Here is a 20,096-nt window from a genome sequence, read left to right on the forward strand (position 1 = left end):
TACGTTGCTGCTTATGCAAAACTGCTCATTGAAATTAAAACTAACAAAACTACATACGCAGTCATCACTTTTGGGCCTCCAAATCTCCAAATTTCTTCTATGTTGATTTTGTCAAACATTATTTTACTTCATATTACATGTCAAAGGCCATATTAAGCCAGTAATAACCAAGATATTAAAAAACCAAGTTCCCAAGGCTATCGGGGTACATTAGAGGCAGGGCACCTACCTAGCACACAAATCCTATGTTAGATTCTCAAAACACACACACACATACACACACACACACACCCCAACTCCCTGTTCTCAAGGCACTAACAACCTAACAGAAATCAACAGTTAAAATATAGTGTGATCTCTATCTAGTTGAAGCATTAGTACACAGTTTTAAGAGCACAGGAGCACAGCAACAAAAAAAAAAAAAAAAAAAAAAAGTAAATGAAGGTATCTCCAGACAGCTAAATGAGGGGCAGGAATCCAGGAAGAATGAATAGCATATCAGAAATCAGTGATGAGAAACCATTGTACGATCTTTAAATTGCTAAAAGTTCAGTAATGCTGAAATATGCATGTGGTAGAAATGCAAAGATGGATGGGGCTAGATGATAATTCTATAAAGAAAGAATTTTGTTTCTTCTGTGCACAGAAGGAAGACATTCAAGGACTGATCTGCTCATTTCTTGGTTTCAGTGAATGAGTCAAATCTGTAAGCTGTTACAGTTGAGTTAACAAGATCTGTGGACTGCAATGGTGGTTCACAGAGTGTGTGGTCTCAAACTAGCAGCATAATTACATCATCTAAGAACTTGTTAGAAGTGCAAATTCTTGTGTGCTGCCTAAAATAAACTGAATCAGAATTCAGGGATATGGCCCAGCAATCTGCATTTTAGAAAAATGAGGTAGCTGGGTGCTGTGGTACGCTCCTGTAATCCCAGGGGCTTGGGAGGATCACAAAGTTCACAAGGATCACAAGTTCGAGGCCAGACTCACCAACTTAGTAAGACCCAGTCTCAAAAAAATAAAAAGGTCTGGGTTACAGCTCAGTGGCAAATCACTCCTGGGTTCAATCCCCAGTATATAACATAACTAAGTGAAAAGTAGAGAACAAGACTTATGGATGGGGAGGGGTGGGGCAGGGAACAACTGGCTTTTTACTTTTAAATTATTCACATATATTACTTTATTTTTTAAATTAACTGGTAGTATTGAAAGTAAGGTTTTAAAGGCGGTCTTGAATTATTTTTAACTTCTAAGTTTTAGAGAGGTTATTTTTATTGTTTTATACTAAAACTTTATAGGGCTTATTATGTGGTAAACTCTCTTATGCATTCAATATTGACTCATTTAAATTATATGAGATAGGTACAATAATTATTCACATTTTAGTGACACAAAAACTAAAGACCAAATTAATCAAGTAAATTGTCTCAACTCCCAAAGGCTATATTGCACCTTCAAAAATTCAAATTTTATGCAAAACACTATGTCTTTTCACATAAAAATACAAATTGCTCAAATTGCCTCACTTTTCTTCCTGAGCGCAACTGCAGATAGGTAGCTCAAGGTACCACCCTCCAACTGTCAAAAAGGTATACAGCTCAGTGGTAGAGCGCTTGCTTAGCATGCACAAGGCTCTGGGTTCAATCCCCAGCACCATGACAAAACAACAACCCCAAGAAAATGCCTTCTCCCAGGGTGACCTAAGATTTTCTCCTCCAAATGAAAATTGCCATTCCCTCAGTTCAAAAGAAAACATCTGGGCATCAGTAAATACACTATAGCTCTAAACATTCAGGAAGCATCTGCTTCCAAAAAAAAAAAAAAATCAAATGAGTCTCTAGTGAGTAGAATTGAGAGGATTTTCTATTCAGAATCACTCCCAAACCACAATTGGACACCTCCCTTCTGAAAAGCTGTTGATTCCTGCTATTCTCTCTACCCTTCTCTAGTTTATTGTATCACTTATTTTATCACACATACCAAAATTTTCCTTAAAGACTGAAGAAGGAAAACTAAACTATGCTGTTAGAAATGAGAAGAGTGGTTATAAGAGAAACAAGGAGGAATTGGAAAAGGGTATGATGGGGGATTGTGTTGTTTTTTGACATGGTTACCCTTTTGAACATTCCTGGGCTATACACTTAAATAAATTTTCTGTATGTGTGTTATACGTCAAAAAAAAAATTTTAAACCCATAACAAATACTATGAGTTAAATTACAGAAACAAAAAATATTCTAATTTCTTTTATTTAATCTCTCCTAGGACAAATAAGTTGCACCTACCAAATGGTTCTGCATATAGATGCAGAATTACAGTGAAATGACCAGCTCACAGACACTGTCCACCTTTTCATCCTACTTCTTCCCACACTTTTGTCATCCCATGCAGGTCTTCCCCCATATAATCCCACTCTCCTAGAACAAAGGGGAAAATGGCTCATAAAAAGGTTTTTGTTTCCTTTAGCTCCTTCATTTAGCAAATGTTACTAAGATAGGCATAGTTACTCCACACCCCTATGCCCACCCTCAAAATAAGGAAACCACGTAACAGCATTCACAACTTTTTGCAGTTTAATTTTTTCAAAAATTGATTACTGCTACTTGCTTTTTAAAATGTTGTAAACTTATAGTGTTGTTATACATTTGCATAATGGATTTTAACAAAAATTAGTTCCTGGTGATAACCATACAATTGCAGTTTGAGAAAAAGGGATGAAAATGAATAGGTTGCTTTTGCTCAAGAGATCTAGCCATCCCCAGACCCTGATCAGAAACTAGACAAGTATGTTCATATGTAAAGCCTAAAAATAAATCAAGTTGGCTATGTAGTTTTCCCTCCCCAAACAAGATGGTAATGTTCCTGAAAAAGCAATAGAGTTTTCAGAATTCAGAAATATACCTGAAGAAAAAAAATTGAGGATCAGGCATGGTGGTGGGCAGGGGCCATGAGAACTAGCACACAGAATAATAATTAATAATAATTAATAATGTCTATACAATCAATTTCCATTGACCATTCCTCACTGGCTAGGTACTATTAGGGATTTACCAAAAGATCCTGGGCATACATTTTGTGGCAGATAATATAAGCATTATAGACAAATCATTCAGTCTGGTCCTTATGCAAATGTTTAGACCCTCCTGATTTTCCACTGACTCAGTCTTCTCACTCCCTATTCTTCCAACACCAGCCACTTTCTCAACCATGTTAGGAAGCATAAATATGATTTTAAGACAAAACTATTCTCTAACACAGAGTTTCTCTTGTTTATGGTGGAATTTAAAAAACATTTATATTATATATTTCATTTCATATATGTATGAAATGAAATACACATTTCATACATACATGATGGTATTTCATACATATATAAAATGAAATACACATTTCCAATTAAGGATTTCCATAAAAGCTAATTTAAAGTTAGCAAAGAATGACTGCATTTGATTAAATGAAAAGAACCCAAACATGTAAAAAATTCTTAACAGTTTCCCAGGCAATTTCCCTTAAGCTTACCTGGAAAACATTGGACTTAACAACTGTCATCAAGTTGCTCGGCTAAGGTGAGCAACTACTTTTCCCAGCTCACAGAAAAGACTGCCCAGATTCCCTGAGAACAGGATTTCAGCCATCAAAAATCACTTCCAATAAGGAGAAGAGGGAAAAATTGCTTGAATTAAAAGTTAAGATTACAGTATGTATGTTTTCCAAGGAGACCAAAGACTGTAAAATGTTTTTAGGGTCTTAAAAATGAGATAACGCTCTTCCACTTGATGTTCCCACAATTAATGGACATTGCTGCTATGGTTTATAAATGAACCTTCTCCTTCTGCCTGTTTTCTGCCACTTACCCTGACAGCTGGACTCTTGTCTCTCAACATAGGTTCCCCTCCTCATTCTATTCAGCAAGTAATCTCACCTTTCTTTTATTTTCGAAAAAGCTTTGTTTAGCTGCTATCTTACTGACATTACAGAACTCATTAGGGAACCCAGGTAATCTCCCCTAATAAAAAATAAAAAGTCCAGGTTAGCAAATTTTAGATTTAATACATTATGATATTTAATACATTGAAATTCATAATCAACTTTAGTCACACCTATTAGAGAAAGGATACACCCTACAGAAACTAAATTCTGCAAACACTTTTGAGTTAATTCTCAGTAATTTTTAACTTTGAGATGACTTCTCTTTAGTCCTTATTATATAAGCAAAAATATTTCTGTCTATTCTAATCCTAGCTATAATTGATTTTTGAGATTATACATTATTTCTAATAATCTATCATGATAATAAATAAATAAAAGAAAGTAATAATTAAGTGCCTGGTATGGAGCCTAGACTATCCCATAATAAATTATCTGCAAGTAAATGGCAAATATTATCCCTTGTCAATTACAGATCTGTGAACAAACACTTTAAGGTATTACAGCAGTAATTAAAAATAAATTCTAAAAAATATGTAAATATTCATTAAGAGCCCAATCTTAATACTATCTTCCAGTCTGGAACTGTATATTTTGTTTTTTTGGGTTTTTTTTTTTTTTCCTTTTTACCAACACTGCCTTTTCTATTATTTACAAACAGAATGCCAACAGTAAATTTTTTTTAATATTTATTTTTTTTTTTTAGTTTTCGGCGGACACAACATCTTTGTATGTGGTGCTGAGGATCGCCGCACGCATGCCAGGCGAGTGCGCTACCACTTGAGCCACATCCCCAGCCCCAAACAACAGTAAATTTTAACCATGACTGTTTTCTTTCTGGCTCACTAAGGAATAGAATGTTGCCTCACAGCTTTTTTCTTACTCTATTCCCTGAATTAAATAGTCTAAGGTATCTTGCAGAAACTATAATTAGGCTCCTTCTTATGCCTTCTTTTGCTTTATTCATTTAAACCTAAAAGATAATGCTTTTGAATTGTGGGTCATAGATCTACATTAGATTCATCCTGAAGGCTATTTCTACTTGAAATGGTCCCAGATGTGTGGTATCAGACAAAAGATAAGAATCACTGTTCATGAGGACCCTTCTACTCATCCCAAAGCCAATCCCCCACCCTTGAAAAAGGGAAAACAAAGAAAGAAATCCTATTTCCCTATAGTAAAAGATATCATTTTGGCATCTCAAGTTTAAATTCTTAAAAATTTCCCTTTGGAAGATTGCTAGGCTTGTTCACAGTACATTACAATACATTAAGGTTTAAATAAAGGCATGAATTGCCAATGACTTAATGACCTGAACTAATTTTATGGTGAAAGATAGTTCAACTTCAAAGCAAAACTAAAGCAATGAACCTCTGAGGTCTCAATCTGTTGGTATAATCTGTCCACACAGTATATGTCTGCTATAGTTTAGATTTGGAATATCCCCCAAAGGCCCAAGTCTTAGGGTTGGTCCCTAGCTGAGTACCACTGGGAGATGGCAGAACCTTTAAGAGTGAGGCTTAGCAGAGGATCTTAGGTCACTTAGTCACTTAGGTCACAAGATGGAATCTTGGGACCCTGACCTTCCTCTTTTTTTCTTTGCTTCCTGATGCCATGAGGTAAGTAACTTGTCCAAAAATATGCTCTTGCTATGGTATACTGCCATAGGCCCAAAAGCAATAGGGTCAATCAACCATGAATTGAAACCTTCAAACCCATAGCCAAAATAAACCTTTCCTTATTATAATTCGTTCATCTCAGGAATCTGTTATAGCAACAGAAAACTGATTAACACAATTAAAACACCATGGCAAAGACCCACCTTGACCAAGTTCACAGCTCTGAGCCAAAGAACTGATGATGATGATAAGCCATAATACAAAACAGCATGCTCTAGAAAAGAACCAGTGGTCAAAGCATCCAGATATCAGTGGCAATACTGAGGAAGGAGTTGAAAACTCCAACCCTTCTTTTAACCAGCACAACCCCTATTTCAAAAGGAAGGAATTAAATCAACTAAAGTAATAAGAAATGGCTGCACTTACCTGAACTATGTCCCAGTTCATTTCTACTTCCTCGTTAATATTGTTGGCACTTGCTGGAAACTTGACAGGCTGCCCCTGAGGGCACGTTTCAGTCTTAATTTTCTTTAAAGGAGACTGACCAAATGTAAAGTCATCTTCACTCTCTTCCTTCTTGCATGTACCTTCCCACATGGTGCTTGTTGATGGTATTTCTGTACTATTAGTCCCGCCCTCTAAATTGCTGGCTTTGCTCATTTCTTCTTCAATTTTCAGTTTTTTGGTCCTTTGAGCTGAATTTTTCTTTTTTGTCTTCGCTGTTTTCAGAGTCTGTACAGTGTCCAATTTGTTTTTTTCCTTTTCCAAATCAACATCAGCAATTGCCACAGAGCTATTCTATTAAGCCACAAAGAGAAGACATAAGAATTGGAAGATAAAAAACAATTTCCCTAGGATACTACTCAGAAATTAAAAGGAACAAATTATTGATATACACAATAACTTGGAAGACTCTCAAGGGAACCATGTTGAGTGGGGAAAAAGCCAACCTCAAAGTTACATACTACATGCTTATATTTATATAACACTCATGAACAGATTAGTGATTGCAAAGAGTTAGAAGGAGGTGGGCTTGGCTATAAAAGGGCAACACTAGGGATCCTTATGATAATGGATACAAAAACCTATGCATGTGATAAAACTGCATAGAACTAAATATAAACAAATGAATATAAGTAAAACTAGAGGAATCTAAATTATTAATGTCAACATCCTGAATGTGATATTTTACTAAAGTGTTGTAAGATAAGTGAGTTTACTATTGGGGACAACTGGATAAATGGTACATGGAATCCCTCTGTGTTATTTCTTACTACTACATGTGAATTGTTTAAAAATAAAGTTTAATTTTAAAAAATGAATCCATACATGCCAGAAAACAAAGATTAAAACTTATAATCAATATCAACAACGGAAAGAAGACACTCATAAAAGCTACATGTGCCATCTATTTAATCAGAAGGAAAGAGAACAGAAAATAGAATGTCAGCAGGGTAATAGCGGGCATTTTCTTTAATCAGAGTCCATCCAGCAGTCTACACAGGAATCCAGGGACTACTCACTTCATCCCCACTTTCTCTCCCCATGTGACAGCTCAGCTGGGAAGGAAGGAAACCAGACACTTAGTACTGGGGATAGAGCAATAAATATATTCTGCCTTTAAGGAGCTTATAGTTTCACGTGCTAGCTTTGTTTCCAGTTATTTAAGTAACACAGATGGCACAAACAAAAACAACAATGCCCAATCCCCCTCTATCAAATATTTTCCAGAGTTATTGACTATTAAAAACATTGCGGGACTGGGGATGTCGCACAGTGGTAGAGCACTTGCCAAACATGCATAAGGCCCTGGGTTCAATCCCTTACACACAATGGATCAGAAAAGAGATATGAAGATAATATGATGCTGAAGCAGTAAGAGTTGATAATAACCTAATTAAATGAATTGCTATAGCTAAAAAACCAACATATCAGTTATAAAGGGAATTGTCAGCCACAGAGGAACAGAAAAAGGAAAAAGCAAATATGATCAGCAGGGGCTGGGGCTGAGGCTCAGTGGTAAAGCATTCGCCTAGCACACGTAAGGCACTGGGTTCAATCCTCAGCACCACATAAAAATGAAATAAAGATATTGTGTGTCCACCTACAACTAAAAAATAAATATTAAAAAAAATATATGATCAGCATTCTTATACGTAATGTACAAAAGAGAAGAGAGCTTAGCAAATAGATCAAGTATTTTGGTCCCAATGGTAAGAGAATCCTGCTGTGAGATGAATATTTCAGACTACCTTAAGCTCCATACAATTAAAACATTCAATTGTCACTGTGACAAGCACAATGGCTCCACCACAGGAAGCCTTCAGTAAACCCAATAAACAGTCAAGTCTCCCATTCTGATTCTTATTCTTATTTATGGCCCAACTTAGGTCAGACTCCAAGGAGAAAAAGTGCTAGCTATCCGAATTTTAAGACCTTGTGGTGATTATTTCAAAGTGTTAATTATTAAACTAACACTCCAATTATATACATGACTCCTGAGTATGGCTAATGTGAAAACACTCATGAGAAATAGATGAGTTCCTGAAATGCTGACTTAGAAAACCAGTGCCATCACATACTAACTATGTACTATGAGCAAGTCACTTAAAACCACTTGCCTCAGCTTTCTTAGCTATAATATCTGGAAATAACACCGCCTCTCTTAGCCAACAGTTGTTGCTAAGATTAAGATCATAAGAGTGAGCTGGGTGCAGTGGTACACACCTGTAATCCCAGAGGCTCAGGAGGCTAAAGTAAGAGGATCACAAGTTCAAAGCCAGCTTCAGCAACTTAGCAAGGCCCTGTCTCTAAATAAAATATTGTTTAAAAGGAGATGGGTTTGTGGCTCAGTGGTTAAGCACCCCTGGGTTCAATTCCCCCTACCAAAAAAAAAAGATCGCAAGAGTGCAATGTTGAGCATATTGCTTGATTAACAATATTACTATTTGCTAATATTGCCATTATTACTAGGAGAGGAAAAAGAAAGCAGATGAAGAAACACAATGGTTCGGATGATAAATATTAGTAAGAGAAGGTTAGGGGGTTAGGGTTGTGGCTTAGTGGTAGTGCACTTGCCTGGCATGTGTGAGGTATTGGGTTCGATTCTCAGGACTGAATATAAATAAATAAATAAAGGACTATCAATAACAAAAAAAAAAAGAGAGAGAAGGCTGGGAGTATAACTTAGAAGTAGAGTGCTTGCTTAGCATGCACAAGGCCTAAGTTCTATTCCCAGCACCACAAAAATGTGTGTGTATATAAAATATTGTGTATATATGTATATGTGTATATATATATATATATATTTGTGTGTGTATGTATGTATGTGTATATATATACACATATATATAAAATATTCTATTAGGACCCATGACAAGGGACACCACTGCCCTTCATTTTTTTTTCATTTGCATTTTGTCTTACTCTGTATAAGGAGAAAGTAACATCCCAATTCAGGAAAACACTTCAGCCTTCCCCCTATCTAGGTTCAGCACCTACCAGCTCCTCTTTAACATCTACAACCCCTGAGTCATCACTGATCAGTGGGGTGTTCTTCTTCACTCGAGGTACCCTTTTTGGTTTGGATTCCTTGGGAGCTGGCTGCTTACGGCTTCTGGAGACTTTCTTTTGGGGCTCCCAGGCACTATCTTCCTTGTCATCTTCTTCAGAGGCAGATGATCTAGCAGTAAATTGACAGAAGAATTTCCAGGGGGAAAAAAATATATCAAAGGTAAAAAACAGACATATGCTTCTTAAAAAACTGATAAATTCAGATAAAATGGAGTGATAAGAGCATAAGCTGTGAACAATTATTGCTAAGAATTAAAAGAACAGAGTTGATTAGAGTATAAAAACAACTTCCCCATATCATATCATACACTATAAATCACTGGTCTTGCCACTCTCCTCTCACCTAGTCAACAAACATGTTCACACACACTTTCATGACACGGAAAATCACTTATTACCTTAAGTAATTTACTAAGTCATGTCACACATAATCAATGTGAGTTTTTCAATTTTAACAGTGAAGAGCACTTAAATAAGTTCCTAAGTGCTAATCAAATCTATTTAAATTGTATTGTTATTCATTCAATGAAAGGAGTGGGTAAGGACTCCAGGAAACATCCGAATTACATAAAAAGTCAGCACCAAGGCCTGCCCAGTTGTTTTTATTAACCCTTCTTTTCCTTTCACAAATCTTGACTACATTGGATCAAGTGAAGTTATCATACTTTTTTGACAACCAAGCATTATAATACTCAGAGCACGAGCAGAAAGAAAGTAACCAGTGAATTTTGTTGAGGGAACATCATGCTCCTGTCAAGTCAGTTTGATCGGTTTTGGGATAAAGGATAACCACTTCACTGAGACTAGTGAATAGAGATGTCAAGGTTTTCGATTGGTTAAATTCCACTTGGCAGCAAAAGCCTGACTGAATGACTTCTTAGTTAAATTATGCTACAGGAGAGCATAATCATGATGGGATGAACCAATAATATCCTCAAAGTTGAGTTCTCTGCAGAGGTAGATTCTAAGCCTGTGACTAAGCAAAAAACACACGAAATCATTAGAACATAATAGCAGTGGATTTAAAAGGAACTAGAATTAAAAAACCAAGGAATTAGAAAACCAGGGTTTCCTCCTACTACCAAATTGAGCAAGATGATACCTTTCCACCTTAGTCTCATCACCTGCTGAGAAGGAGTGCAGACCAATACTATTTCACATGGCAATATTGCCAAAAGTATACCGTTTTGTTACACATGAAGCAGTTCTGAGGCAGCTAAGTCAACTCCCATTCCCCATAACACCTGTCCTCAGCAGCATCTGGCACTCACCCCTAGAGAATATCTTCCACATGCCTTCAAGGAGTCATAATTTGTTCCTCCTTCTCTAAAGTTTCCCCTTAATTTCTCTTACTTCCACCTCCTTCCCCTCCAAAGGTTGGAATCTCCTGAGGGAGATAAGTCCTCAGCCCTCTTCCTCCTCTCTCCATGCTCTCTTGCTAGTTCATGTATCTTGTCATCTTGTCATATGGGTCAGTACAGGAATTTCAATTTCATATCTCCAAAACGACCTTCTCCTGAGCTCAAGACTTGCATATCCACTTTCACAGGGATGCCTAACAATCATTTGAAATTTACCAAATCCAAAATAGGACTCCGATTTCACCACACTTACATCTATACCTCTTCCATTATTTCAAAAATGTCTGTCTTTCCTTCATACTCCAAACATAATTAATCCATCACCATGTCCTATCTCCTTTACCTTCAAAATGTATCCCAAATTAGGCCATTTCCTACCATTTTCATTTCTTGGCTTCTATAATAATCTTAACTTATCCCCCCACTTCTATTCTCGCCCCCCATAGTCTGTCCTCCACCAAGAAACCCAAAATGATATTTTAAAAATGTAAATCAGATCAGTTCATATCCCTATCCACAAACCTCCAGTGGCTTCCCAACCCACATCAAATAAAATTCTAGTACCCTGACATAGCCCCTTATATCCTACTTATTCCAATCTCATTTTCTACTTCTCTCTGCCTGATGACTATGAACTGGCCATACTGGTTTTCCTGCTGTTCTCTGAACACATCAAAATCATTTCTATCTCAGAAATGATGTGTTGCTCTATTTGGAATTCTAATCCTTGAGAACTTTCCATACAATTTCTCTCCTATGTAAGGTACAATAAAATACCTGAACAACTAACTTACAGAGAAATTGTTTATTTAACTGAGTTTCAGAGGTTCAAGTCCAAGATAAGGCAGCCCCATTTGTTTGAGTCTCTGATTAAGGCAACAGATGGCAAAGGCAGGAACACATATTACAGACAGTGTTCACATTTCAATGCAAAAGCAAAAAGATACAGAGCAGAGCCTCACAATCCCCCTGGAAGGCATACTTCCAATGAAGGACCTCTCACAGGGTCTCACCTCTTAAAGGTCCCACCAACTCTCAAAACCACCACCACCCAGAGACTAAGCCTTTACAAGTGGACCTTTGGGGAACACATTTAAATCCCAGCAACTCCCAGATTTTTATTAGATTCCAGCACATCCACCAAAGAACTCCCTGAATATCTAAAATCCCTTCCACTACTATCACTGTGTTCTCTATCCCTTGCTCTGCTTTATTTTTTTACAGTACCTATTATGACCTAACATTAATCACTTATTTCTTTAACAAATATCTTAAGAGTACTTAACATTACACTGTACAGCAAAGATTCTCAAAGGGGACAATTTACAAATATACAAACCTGGCACTATCTAAAGACATTTTTTATTGTCACAATGGTGGGAGGGGTGCTTAATGGGTAGCAGTCAGGGATGCAACTAAACATCCTACAAAACCAAAGACAGGCCCCACAACAAAGAATTATTCTGCACACAATATCAATAGTGCACAGGTTGAGAAACTCTGCTCTAATGTAATATAAAGTACTCCCTGTGCTCATGGAGCTTACATTCCAGTGTAAATACTATGTTATGTATTTAGTTAGTTACTTTCTCTCTCCTTATTTAACACTTTATCACCAACAGTAAAGGCTGGATCACAGCATGAGTTCAACAAATACTGTTGTATGAATGAATGTAAAAGATACAGCTTTCTTCCACCCAAACGACTTAACAAGTCTGTAAGAGACAAACGCATTACTCCTAAAAATATGTCTCATTCCCCCACTACCATATTAAACCAAGAGGCTTACAACTCCGAGAAGCAAGCAAATTCATCTTTGGATACTGCAGTCTGGACCTGTATTTTTGTTCTTCTTGGCAACGATGACATCTGGAAGAAACGAACATAAAATTAGCATGACTTGAATAGTCTGATCACGGTCATTCAGTTACAAAATGATGTGCCATTTGAAAATAACATTCCAATAGCTCTGCTGCTTAAAAATGCCATAGGAAAAAACAGAAGGCTTATTCATAAGCCAAACACTGGTTTTCCCCTCTAAGTAGCAGCCAATTAAAAGAGCAGCAAACACCCTTGCAAAGGATTCAAACACTTTATGAGTGTGGGCTACCTTTTGAAAAATAAGTTCCCACAGGGTGGGTATTCTGCAAATATTATTAGTAATACTATCAGCCATCAAATTATAAAATCTTATGTTAAACTATATCTCAAAGACAAGAAATATTTTTCTCTCTTCTGTATCTTCTTACAGTATACAGTAGAGGTGCCTCTACAAAGGTGGCAGTCAAATGGTATTGATTAACTGAAAAAGCAGTCAGGTTATTCCTAAAACAAGACAAGCATTTCTTATAATAATAGTTCATACTTAGATAAAATGATTAATCACTATGCCACTAAAAATATTTACCAGATTCAAAGGCTCATCTGTAGAAAAAAATCCAGACAGACAGCAAGAGGCATCACAAAATACAGGAAATAAATTTACTGAAGCTGCAAAGATTCATTTCCTAAAGATCATGTGTCAGAACATAAAAAAGTACATTAGACTCTGATATGTTTAGAACCCTTAAACTCTGATATGTTTAAGGTCCTAAACCAGTCATATATTATAGTGCCTCTGGTGGAGATTGTCACAAATGGGAACACATTCCCCCAGCAGAAATAGCTCATATCTGTCCAGTAAGTATAGAATTACTAGGCAGAAAGAACAGCACTCAGAGGAAACCAGGAAGGAAAACAGTCCCAAGGAAGTAGACAAAAAAAAACCTCCCATCTTTGCCTTCACATTCTTTTAGAATATGGTTATGCAGGTAATCCTTCCTTAAAAGTAGTTCTAAATATTGTTCATAACATAACAGGTAACTCTGATTTCTGTGTTATATATAATTTACCAGAATAAAAATGAAATAAAACAAGCTGGGGCTAAAGTTCGTAGAGTGCTTGCCTTGCATGCACAAGGCCCTAGGTTTGATTCACAATACCAAAAATATAAAATAAAATAAAACAGAGGAAGTTAGTTTTGACAGGGGTGGCAATTCAAATCAGGGCAGGGCAAAAACAGATTAATCAGTATTGAGACAATCAGGTATTCCTCTGAGAAAAACAAGTGTTTAATTCCCACCTCCACACCATGAACAAAAATATATTCCACAATGACTAATTATTTAAAACACACAAAATAAAACTACAAAAGTGCTACAAAAAACAAAGACAACTATTCATAATCTTGAGTAGGTGTAAGGAAATACAGCTTTTCCTGGGCATGACTCAAAATTCCTGAAGCAGTGCTGACACCTTTGAGAACAAGGATGAGGAGGTTCAGTATAAGCTATCTGACACAAGGTTATATGTCTAGGTCCCCTACCCAACATGCCAGTAGACAACTGCCCTAGGAAAAGGTCTAGTTTAATTTCCAGAGAAGGTAAACTAGAATTTCCAGACTAAAGTATACCAAGTGCAACTATGTACATGTGAACCATACAGACTGTATGCTAAATGCAGAATCCTCCAGTACTCTTCTTCCACTAAGAACCCAGAATGCCACCAGTCAGATCCTTGCCCTCTAAGGGCAAACAATGGGAAGGCTTTTTTCAGGAGGATCTAACCACACCCAAAGTGAAAAACTGTAGGTTCTATGCTCTTCATCAAACAACCCACCCAGATCACCTTATAACCATTCCTATCACCCCAATCTACAATGTAAAGTAGTTCCCCCTTTATCCAGGGTTTTGATTTCTACAGTTTGTTACCTCAGTCAACTACAATCCAAAAATATTAAACAGAAAATTCCAGAAATGAATAATCCTTATGTTTTAAACTGATACTGTCCCAAGTAATTAAATCTCCACCTTACTCTTTAAGGACATGACTCATCCCTTTGTCCAGCACATCCATATTGTATAAACTACCCACACCCATTAATCACTTAGCAGTCATCTTGGTTATTAGATAGACTGTCATAAGATCACAATGCTTGTGTTCATGGAACCCTAATTTTATTTAACAACAGCCCCAAAGCACAAGAGTAGCAATGCTGGCAATTTTATCACAATATATTGTTATAATTATTCTATTTTACTATTAGTTATTATTAATCTCTTACTATGCCTTATTTAAAAATTAACTATCATAAGTAGTATAGAAAAAAACACATGGCATATACCCAGGGTTCAGTACTATTTGAGATATCAAGTATCCACTTGGGGTCTAGACATTTACTGAGATCCTGTTTCAAAACAAAATAAAAAATAAAAAAATAAAGATAAACAAATACAAAAAAAATTAAAAAAATAAAAAGGACTGAAGATGTTGCTGAGTTCAAGACCCAAAAAAAAACCCAAAAAACCCCGTTGGCAGGCTTACGTTTGATTAACAACTAGTCTTAAAGAAGGCTTCCCTGAAACTAATATTTCCAACTGTCCCTTTATTAGATACCCTAGACACAATGCACATAGAAAGGTGGGTAAAATGGAAACATTTCTTTTCATTGGTGGGAAAAAATATGACTGTTAAAAGGGAGATAGAAAAGGAGAATCTGTATGAACACAGAGGCCAATTACAAGCAGATCTATTTTAGAAAGTATTATATACAGAAGCTAAGACCTAGAAATCATTTATTACAAATTATTCATGCCAGTTATACTCCCAGAGGTGTGTTTGCTCCAGTTTAAAGACCAATGTCCTTAAAGGGCCTATTTCTCCACTTCTATTCCTATCATGTCCTCTTAATATCATAAAAATTATTATGGCACCCATTTCCATGTTTGGGGTTTTTTCTTCAATTGTTTTGTTTTGTTGTTTTGGGGTTTTGGTACTGGAGATTGAACCCAGGGGTGCTTTACCACTGAGCTACATTCCCAGTCCTTTTTTTGTTTGTTTTTTGAGACACCATCTCATTAAGTTGTTGAGGTTAGCCTCGAACTTGCAATCCTCCTGCCTCAGCCTCCCAAGTTACTAGGATTTCAGGTACACCCATCCATTTCCATGTTTTCAGTTCAGTCCAGTGTCACTTAACAATAGGGACACAGTCTGAGAAATGCATCATTAGGGAATTTTATTATCATGCAAACATCATAGTGTACTTTCACAAACTACAGCTATGACATCATCAAGTGATACAATCTTCTTGGATCACCTTCAAGCATATATGCATCCATCACTGGCATCTATCACCAACATTACTGTTATTCAGCACATTACTGTACCTATATCACCTACTAGACAATCCTAATTCCTCCATCCCAAACCTTGCCTTTAAGATTCTGATTTACATAATAAAATTCCTGCCTCTGAAACTATTTAGATGTCTCATAGTTAACTAAAACTTAAAAAAAAAAAAAAACAAAAAACAGAACAGAAAGCTTGATAACCATTCCCTGCCCTAAAACACATTTCTACTGGAGTCCTTCCCATCAGAATCCATCTATTTGCTGAGCCACAACTTGGAATTTTTCTTACAGCTTCACTAAGGTGCAAATGACATTCAGTACACTGAATACTTTTAAAAGGTTCAAATCTGGTAAATTTTGACATATATATACACATCACCACAATCAAGACAATGAACATATCCATCATTTGTTAAGCCAAAACCCTGTGAAAATTTTTTTGTCTTCCATCTCTTATATCACGTTTATTAGTAAGTCACATAAATTTTTCCTCCAAAATATATCTCTACAATCTTCAGTGGATATTTGGTCCTTGAGTCTGTTTCCTGTTGTTATTTCAGAATAACTACAGACTAGTGGTTGTGAAGTCGACCTTTTTTTTTTTTTTTAAGTTGTAGATGGACACAATATCTTTATTTTATTTATTTATTTTATGCAGTACTGAGGATCAAACCCAGTGCCTTACAGTTTCTAGGAAAGAGTTCCACCACTGAGCCACAACCCCAGCCCTCAGCCTTCTTCCTGAGTCATATCCTGGCAGAAGGCATTACACACTAGAGAAAGAGCTTTCCAGAAAAAGAGAGCTTTCCAATTCAGATTTCCCTCCCTCTTTTATAATGCCTCTGATCCCATCATGAGGGCACCAGCCTCATAATCTCATCTAACCCAAATTACCTCCCAAAGACCCTACCTCCAAATTCTACCAATATATGAATTGCAAATTAAGTGTTCAACATGTGAACTCTGGGGGGATACAGTCAAACTGTAGTATCACATCTCTCACCTGCACTATGGCACTCTCCCCAACCACCCTCCCGGCTTCCATGTTCTTGTCCTTACAACCTATTCTTCACATATCATCCTAAGACATGATTTGAAAATGCTTTAAAAAACACTTAATGACTTCATATCTCATCCTTCATTCAGAATCCAATCATATTTTTTACCATGGTTTTCTATAATGCCCTGCAGATTTGACCCCTGCTTCCCTTCCTAATCATATTTACCATTTGTTGTAGCTCCTAAACTCCAGTCACATTCTTTCATTCCCTCTAACAAGCATAATTCTTTCCCAACTCAGGGTCACTCCACTTTTTCTGCTCATCAAATGTGTGGATCCTCTCATCACCTTAGGCATACTATGAGCTTCTCAGTTACACTGTATTTTTTAAAGCCCTATTTATTTCTTTTATACAGCAATATATAACATAATCTAAAATTATTTTTCGTTTTACTATTTTATTAATATAGTGAAGAACATGAAGGAAGGAAACATTTGTCTTACTTTCATATCACACTGAGCCTAGCACTTACTGATTTCTCTATAACTATTGATTAAATAAACGTAAGAATATATACAAATATAGGCTCTAAAGAGAAATATGAATTTACTTTCTATCCCTATTAGGCAATGCAATATTTGGCATTCACTGCTGTCTTGAAAAGGCACATTGAGAACATTTCCATTTTTCAGCGATCTAGGATTTTCCCTCTTCCAAGTTATCTCTATGGGCACAAGAACATATTCCAAACCAATAATTAGTAGGTTGCTGTGATGTTACTAAGGGAGGAGGCACTAAACTAGGGCAAGTGAAAAGTGGAAACAAGGGGCAAAAGGACCTATACATGAATCTTAAATATGGGGGAAAACACTAAAATTCAAGGAGATTGAGGAGGAATACCTTCTTAAAAGGCACCTAAAGAAGTTCCCCAGAGGAAACCAACAGAAGGGCTTCAAATGTTAACACAAATACCCAAGTCATAAAAACAAAATTCGAGTTAGAAAATGCCTCTGGGATCAGACAGCCCTGCCGTACTGCCATTTTTTTTTTTTAAATCAATGAGAATCTTGACGCTAGAGATGGTGAAATGGGTTACTCAAAAAAATACATGGCAAAGGACTAGAAACCAGCGCCCCAAACAGCAAGACTAGCCTTGTTTCCCATCTCATAAAAATTACATTAATGACATGCTGTAATGTGGGAGGCTCCAGGAAAGTTGCCTGGAGTTCCCGTTCATCTTCCCTAAGTTATTCAAGCGCCTCCTAGATGCCCAGCACACTGCTGAAAATGCAACTGATGCAGACAGGGCCACGATCTGATAGTGAAAGGCTGCTTCCTCCCTCATCTTCGAGGTATAAAACAATCTAAGTCTGCCCGGGCTTTCCCATGTTTGCCCCTCTGAGCTGCAATTAGAAGACGCGCCAGGTGACACGCAGCAGCTAGGAGATTCTCCGGGTATAGGTTATGAGATACAGTAAAATGTAATGAAACCTCTCACTTTAAAAAAAAAAAATAGGGGGGAGTGTTAGTTCCCAAATGGGCGCTTGGAACTTTTTAAGTGGCCTCGAAAATGCCGGAGCCCGGACGCCGGCTCTTGGGAGCCCAAAGAACTGCCGCTGAGGAGGACGCACAGCTCACCTTCCTGCCCAGCGTGTCGGAAGACCGGGGATTCTGTGCTACGATATCTTCCGGTTCCCGCCGGAAGTTTTTCAAATGCAGGAAGTCCCGCCTCAGTTTTCCCGGACGAAGGTAAAAACGCCGAGCCAAGTCGCGGCGCAGACGAAATGGGGCGGAGCCAAACAGGATGAAGGCGGGGCCGGAGCTAGGATCCTGAAGGAGTGTGGAGGTGATCCTGGCTCCTGGGCTGCGAGTCAGGTGGGCTGCGTTTCCCTGGATCCGTCGGGCGTGGGGTCAGGGTGCTACGAATGCTCTTTCTTTGACCCGCTTTATTTTCATCTATCCTATGTTAAGTCCAATCAAGGACGGTTCTTTTCATTTGCATTATTCATTTACCGTGAAAAAATAAAAAACATTTTAGCTTTATTTTTTTTTTTTTGTTTAAAGCGCCGTTAATTTCACATCTTTATTTCCTAAGGCCTGAAATATGGATTTTGCTCTAGTCTTTAAGATAGATCCAAATCTTGTCGCCTCTAACTAAAGTCCTTCTTCAGCTACCTTAATGGAAAAATTAAACCCTGGACTCATCACTAACTTACTTTGGTCATTCAAGTAGCTGGATGCACTGCCAAGTATACCGATTTGAAAACTGGGTTCTCTCAGGAACTTCGTAGTAGAAGTATCAAATCTAAGTCTGCCCGGGCTTTGTGCAAATTGCCCACACACACACACACCTCCTTTGGTACCAAGGACAGAACCTAGGGGCTCTTCATCACAGGGCCACATCCCCAGCCCTTTTCATGTTTTATTTTGAGACAGGGTCTGGGTAAGTTGCTTAGGGCCTCACGGAGTTGCTAAAGTTGGCTTTGAATTTGAGATCCCTCTGCCTCAGCCTCCTGAGCGGCTGGGATGACAGGGGGCTGCCCCTGCACCTGGCCTGCCTTATGTTTTTGGAGCTGTTTCAACTGCCTTCACCTTCCACCAGTCCTTTACCTGTTCAGATACCCAGCAAACTAGGAGTAAATGCTGGAATGAATCAATTTACTTTAGGGTCTGCAAATGGCAGACCCTGTACTTTTTGGGCAAGAATAGAAAAACCCTACCCTATTTCATTTTCAGATTATTTGGAAAGTGCTGTGACTTAATTCCTGGTAACCCAATATCCTAGGTGGGTCTTATTCTAGATTCAGCATTTCCATTGCCCTTGCCACAATACAAAAGTAGCACCTGCTTTTTAATCAATGAGGTATAAATATATTAATGCTGCTTCCATGCCCTGAACCCCACCTTTTTTTTTTTTCCACTGAAGAATTGCTTCCCACTCTAACCCCAGCTACTAGGGGGGCTGATGCAGGAGCATCTCAAATTGAAGGCCAACCTGGGCAATTTAGCCAGACCCCCTCTTTGAAAATAAAAAGGGCTGAGGATGCAGCTTAGCAGTAGATTACTTACTGAGCAAGCGTTAAAGCCAGGTTTAAAGATAGGTAGTTAGTGTAGGTAAGTAAATCAGGTCTGATGGAGAAAATGGAGTCCTATTTGAGTCCAGGAAATCTGAAACTACACCTGGGAGATTGAAATGTTAATGTCCCCAAAGCCTGGCCTGTGCAGCCCATCCTAAAGAATTGTTAATTATGTGGGGCTGGGGTTGTGGTTCAGCTGTAGAGCACTCACCTAGCGTGTGCAAGGCCCTGGGTTTGAATCTCAGCACCACATAAAAAAAAAAAAAAAAGGTATTGACAACTACCACTTAAAAATAAATATTTTTTTAAAAATTGTTAATGAAGCAACTCCAGAGCAGACAGGAAATTGTTAATTAATTGGCCCTGGGCCC

General features: G+C 37.5%; 1 protein-coding gene across 2 annotated transcripts in view; it reads right to left on the reverse strand.

The window, feature by feature from the left end:
• The window catches only part of Srbd1 (S1 RNA binding domain 1), a 220,167-nt gene extending 201,827 nt beyond the window's left edge, over positions 1 to 18,340 (reverse strand). Inside the window, exons 1-4 of one of the 2 annotated variants that reach the window (XM_076832900.2) lie at positions 18,287 to 18,340; positions 12,269 to 12,348; positions 9,157 to 9,227; positions 5,972 to 6,343 (exon numbers count right to left, since the gene is read on the reverse strand). In XM_076832900.2, coding sequence (XP_076689015.2) covers positions 5,972 to 6,343; positions 9,157 to 9,227; positions 12,269 to 12,293 — 468 coding nt within the window. In that variant the 5' untranslated portion in view covers positions 12,294 to 12,348; positions 18,287 to 18,340. Of the gene's footprint in view, positions 1 to 5,971; positions 6,344 to 9,046; positions 9,228 to 12,268; positions 12,349 to 18,286 lie in introns of both variants that reach the window. The other variant, XM_076832899.2, reaches the window with a different exon arrangement.
• Between the last annotated feature and the right edge of the window lie 1,756 nt (positions 18,341 to 20,096).

The sequence above is a fragment of the Callospermophilus lateralis genome, chromosome 14 (assembly GCF_048772815.1).
Source record: "Callospermophilus lateralis isolate mCalLat2 chromosome 14, mCalLat2.hap1, whole genome shotgun sequence".
Lineage (NCBI taxonomy): Eukaryota > Metazoa > Chordata > Mammalia > Rodentia > Sciuridae > Callospermophilus > Callospermophilus lateralis.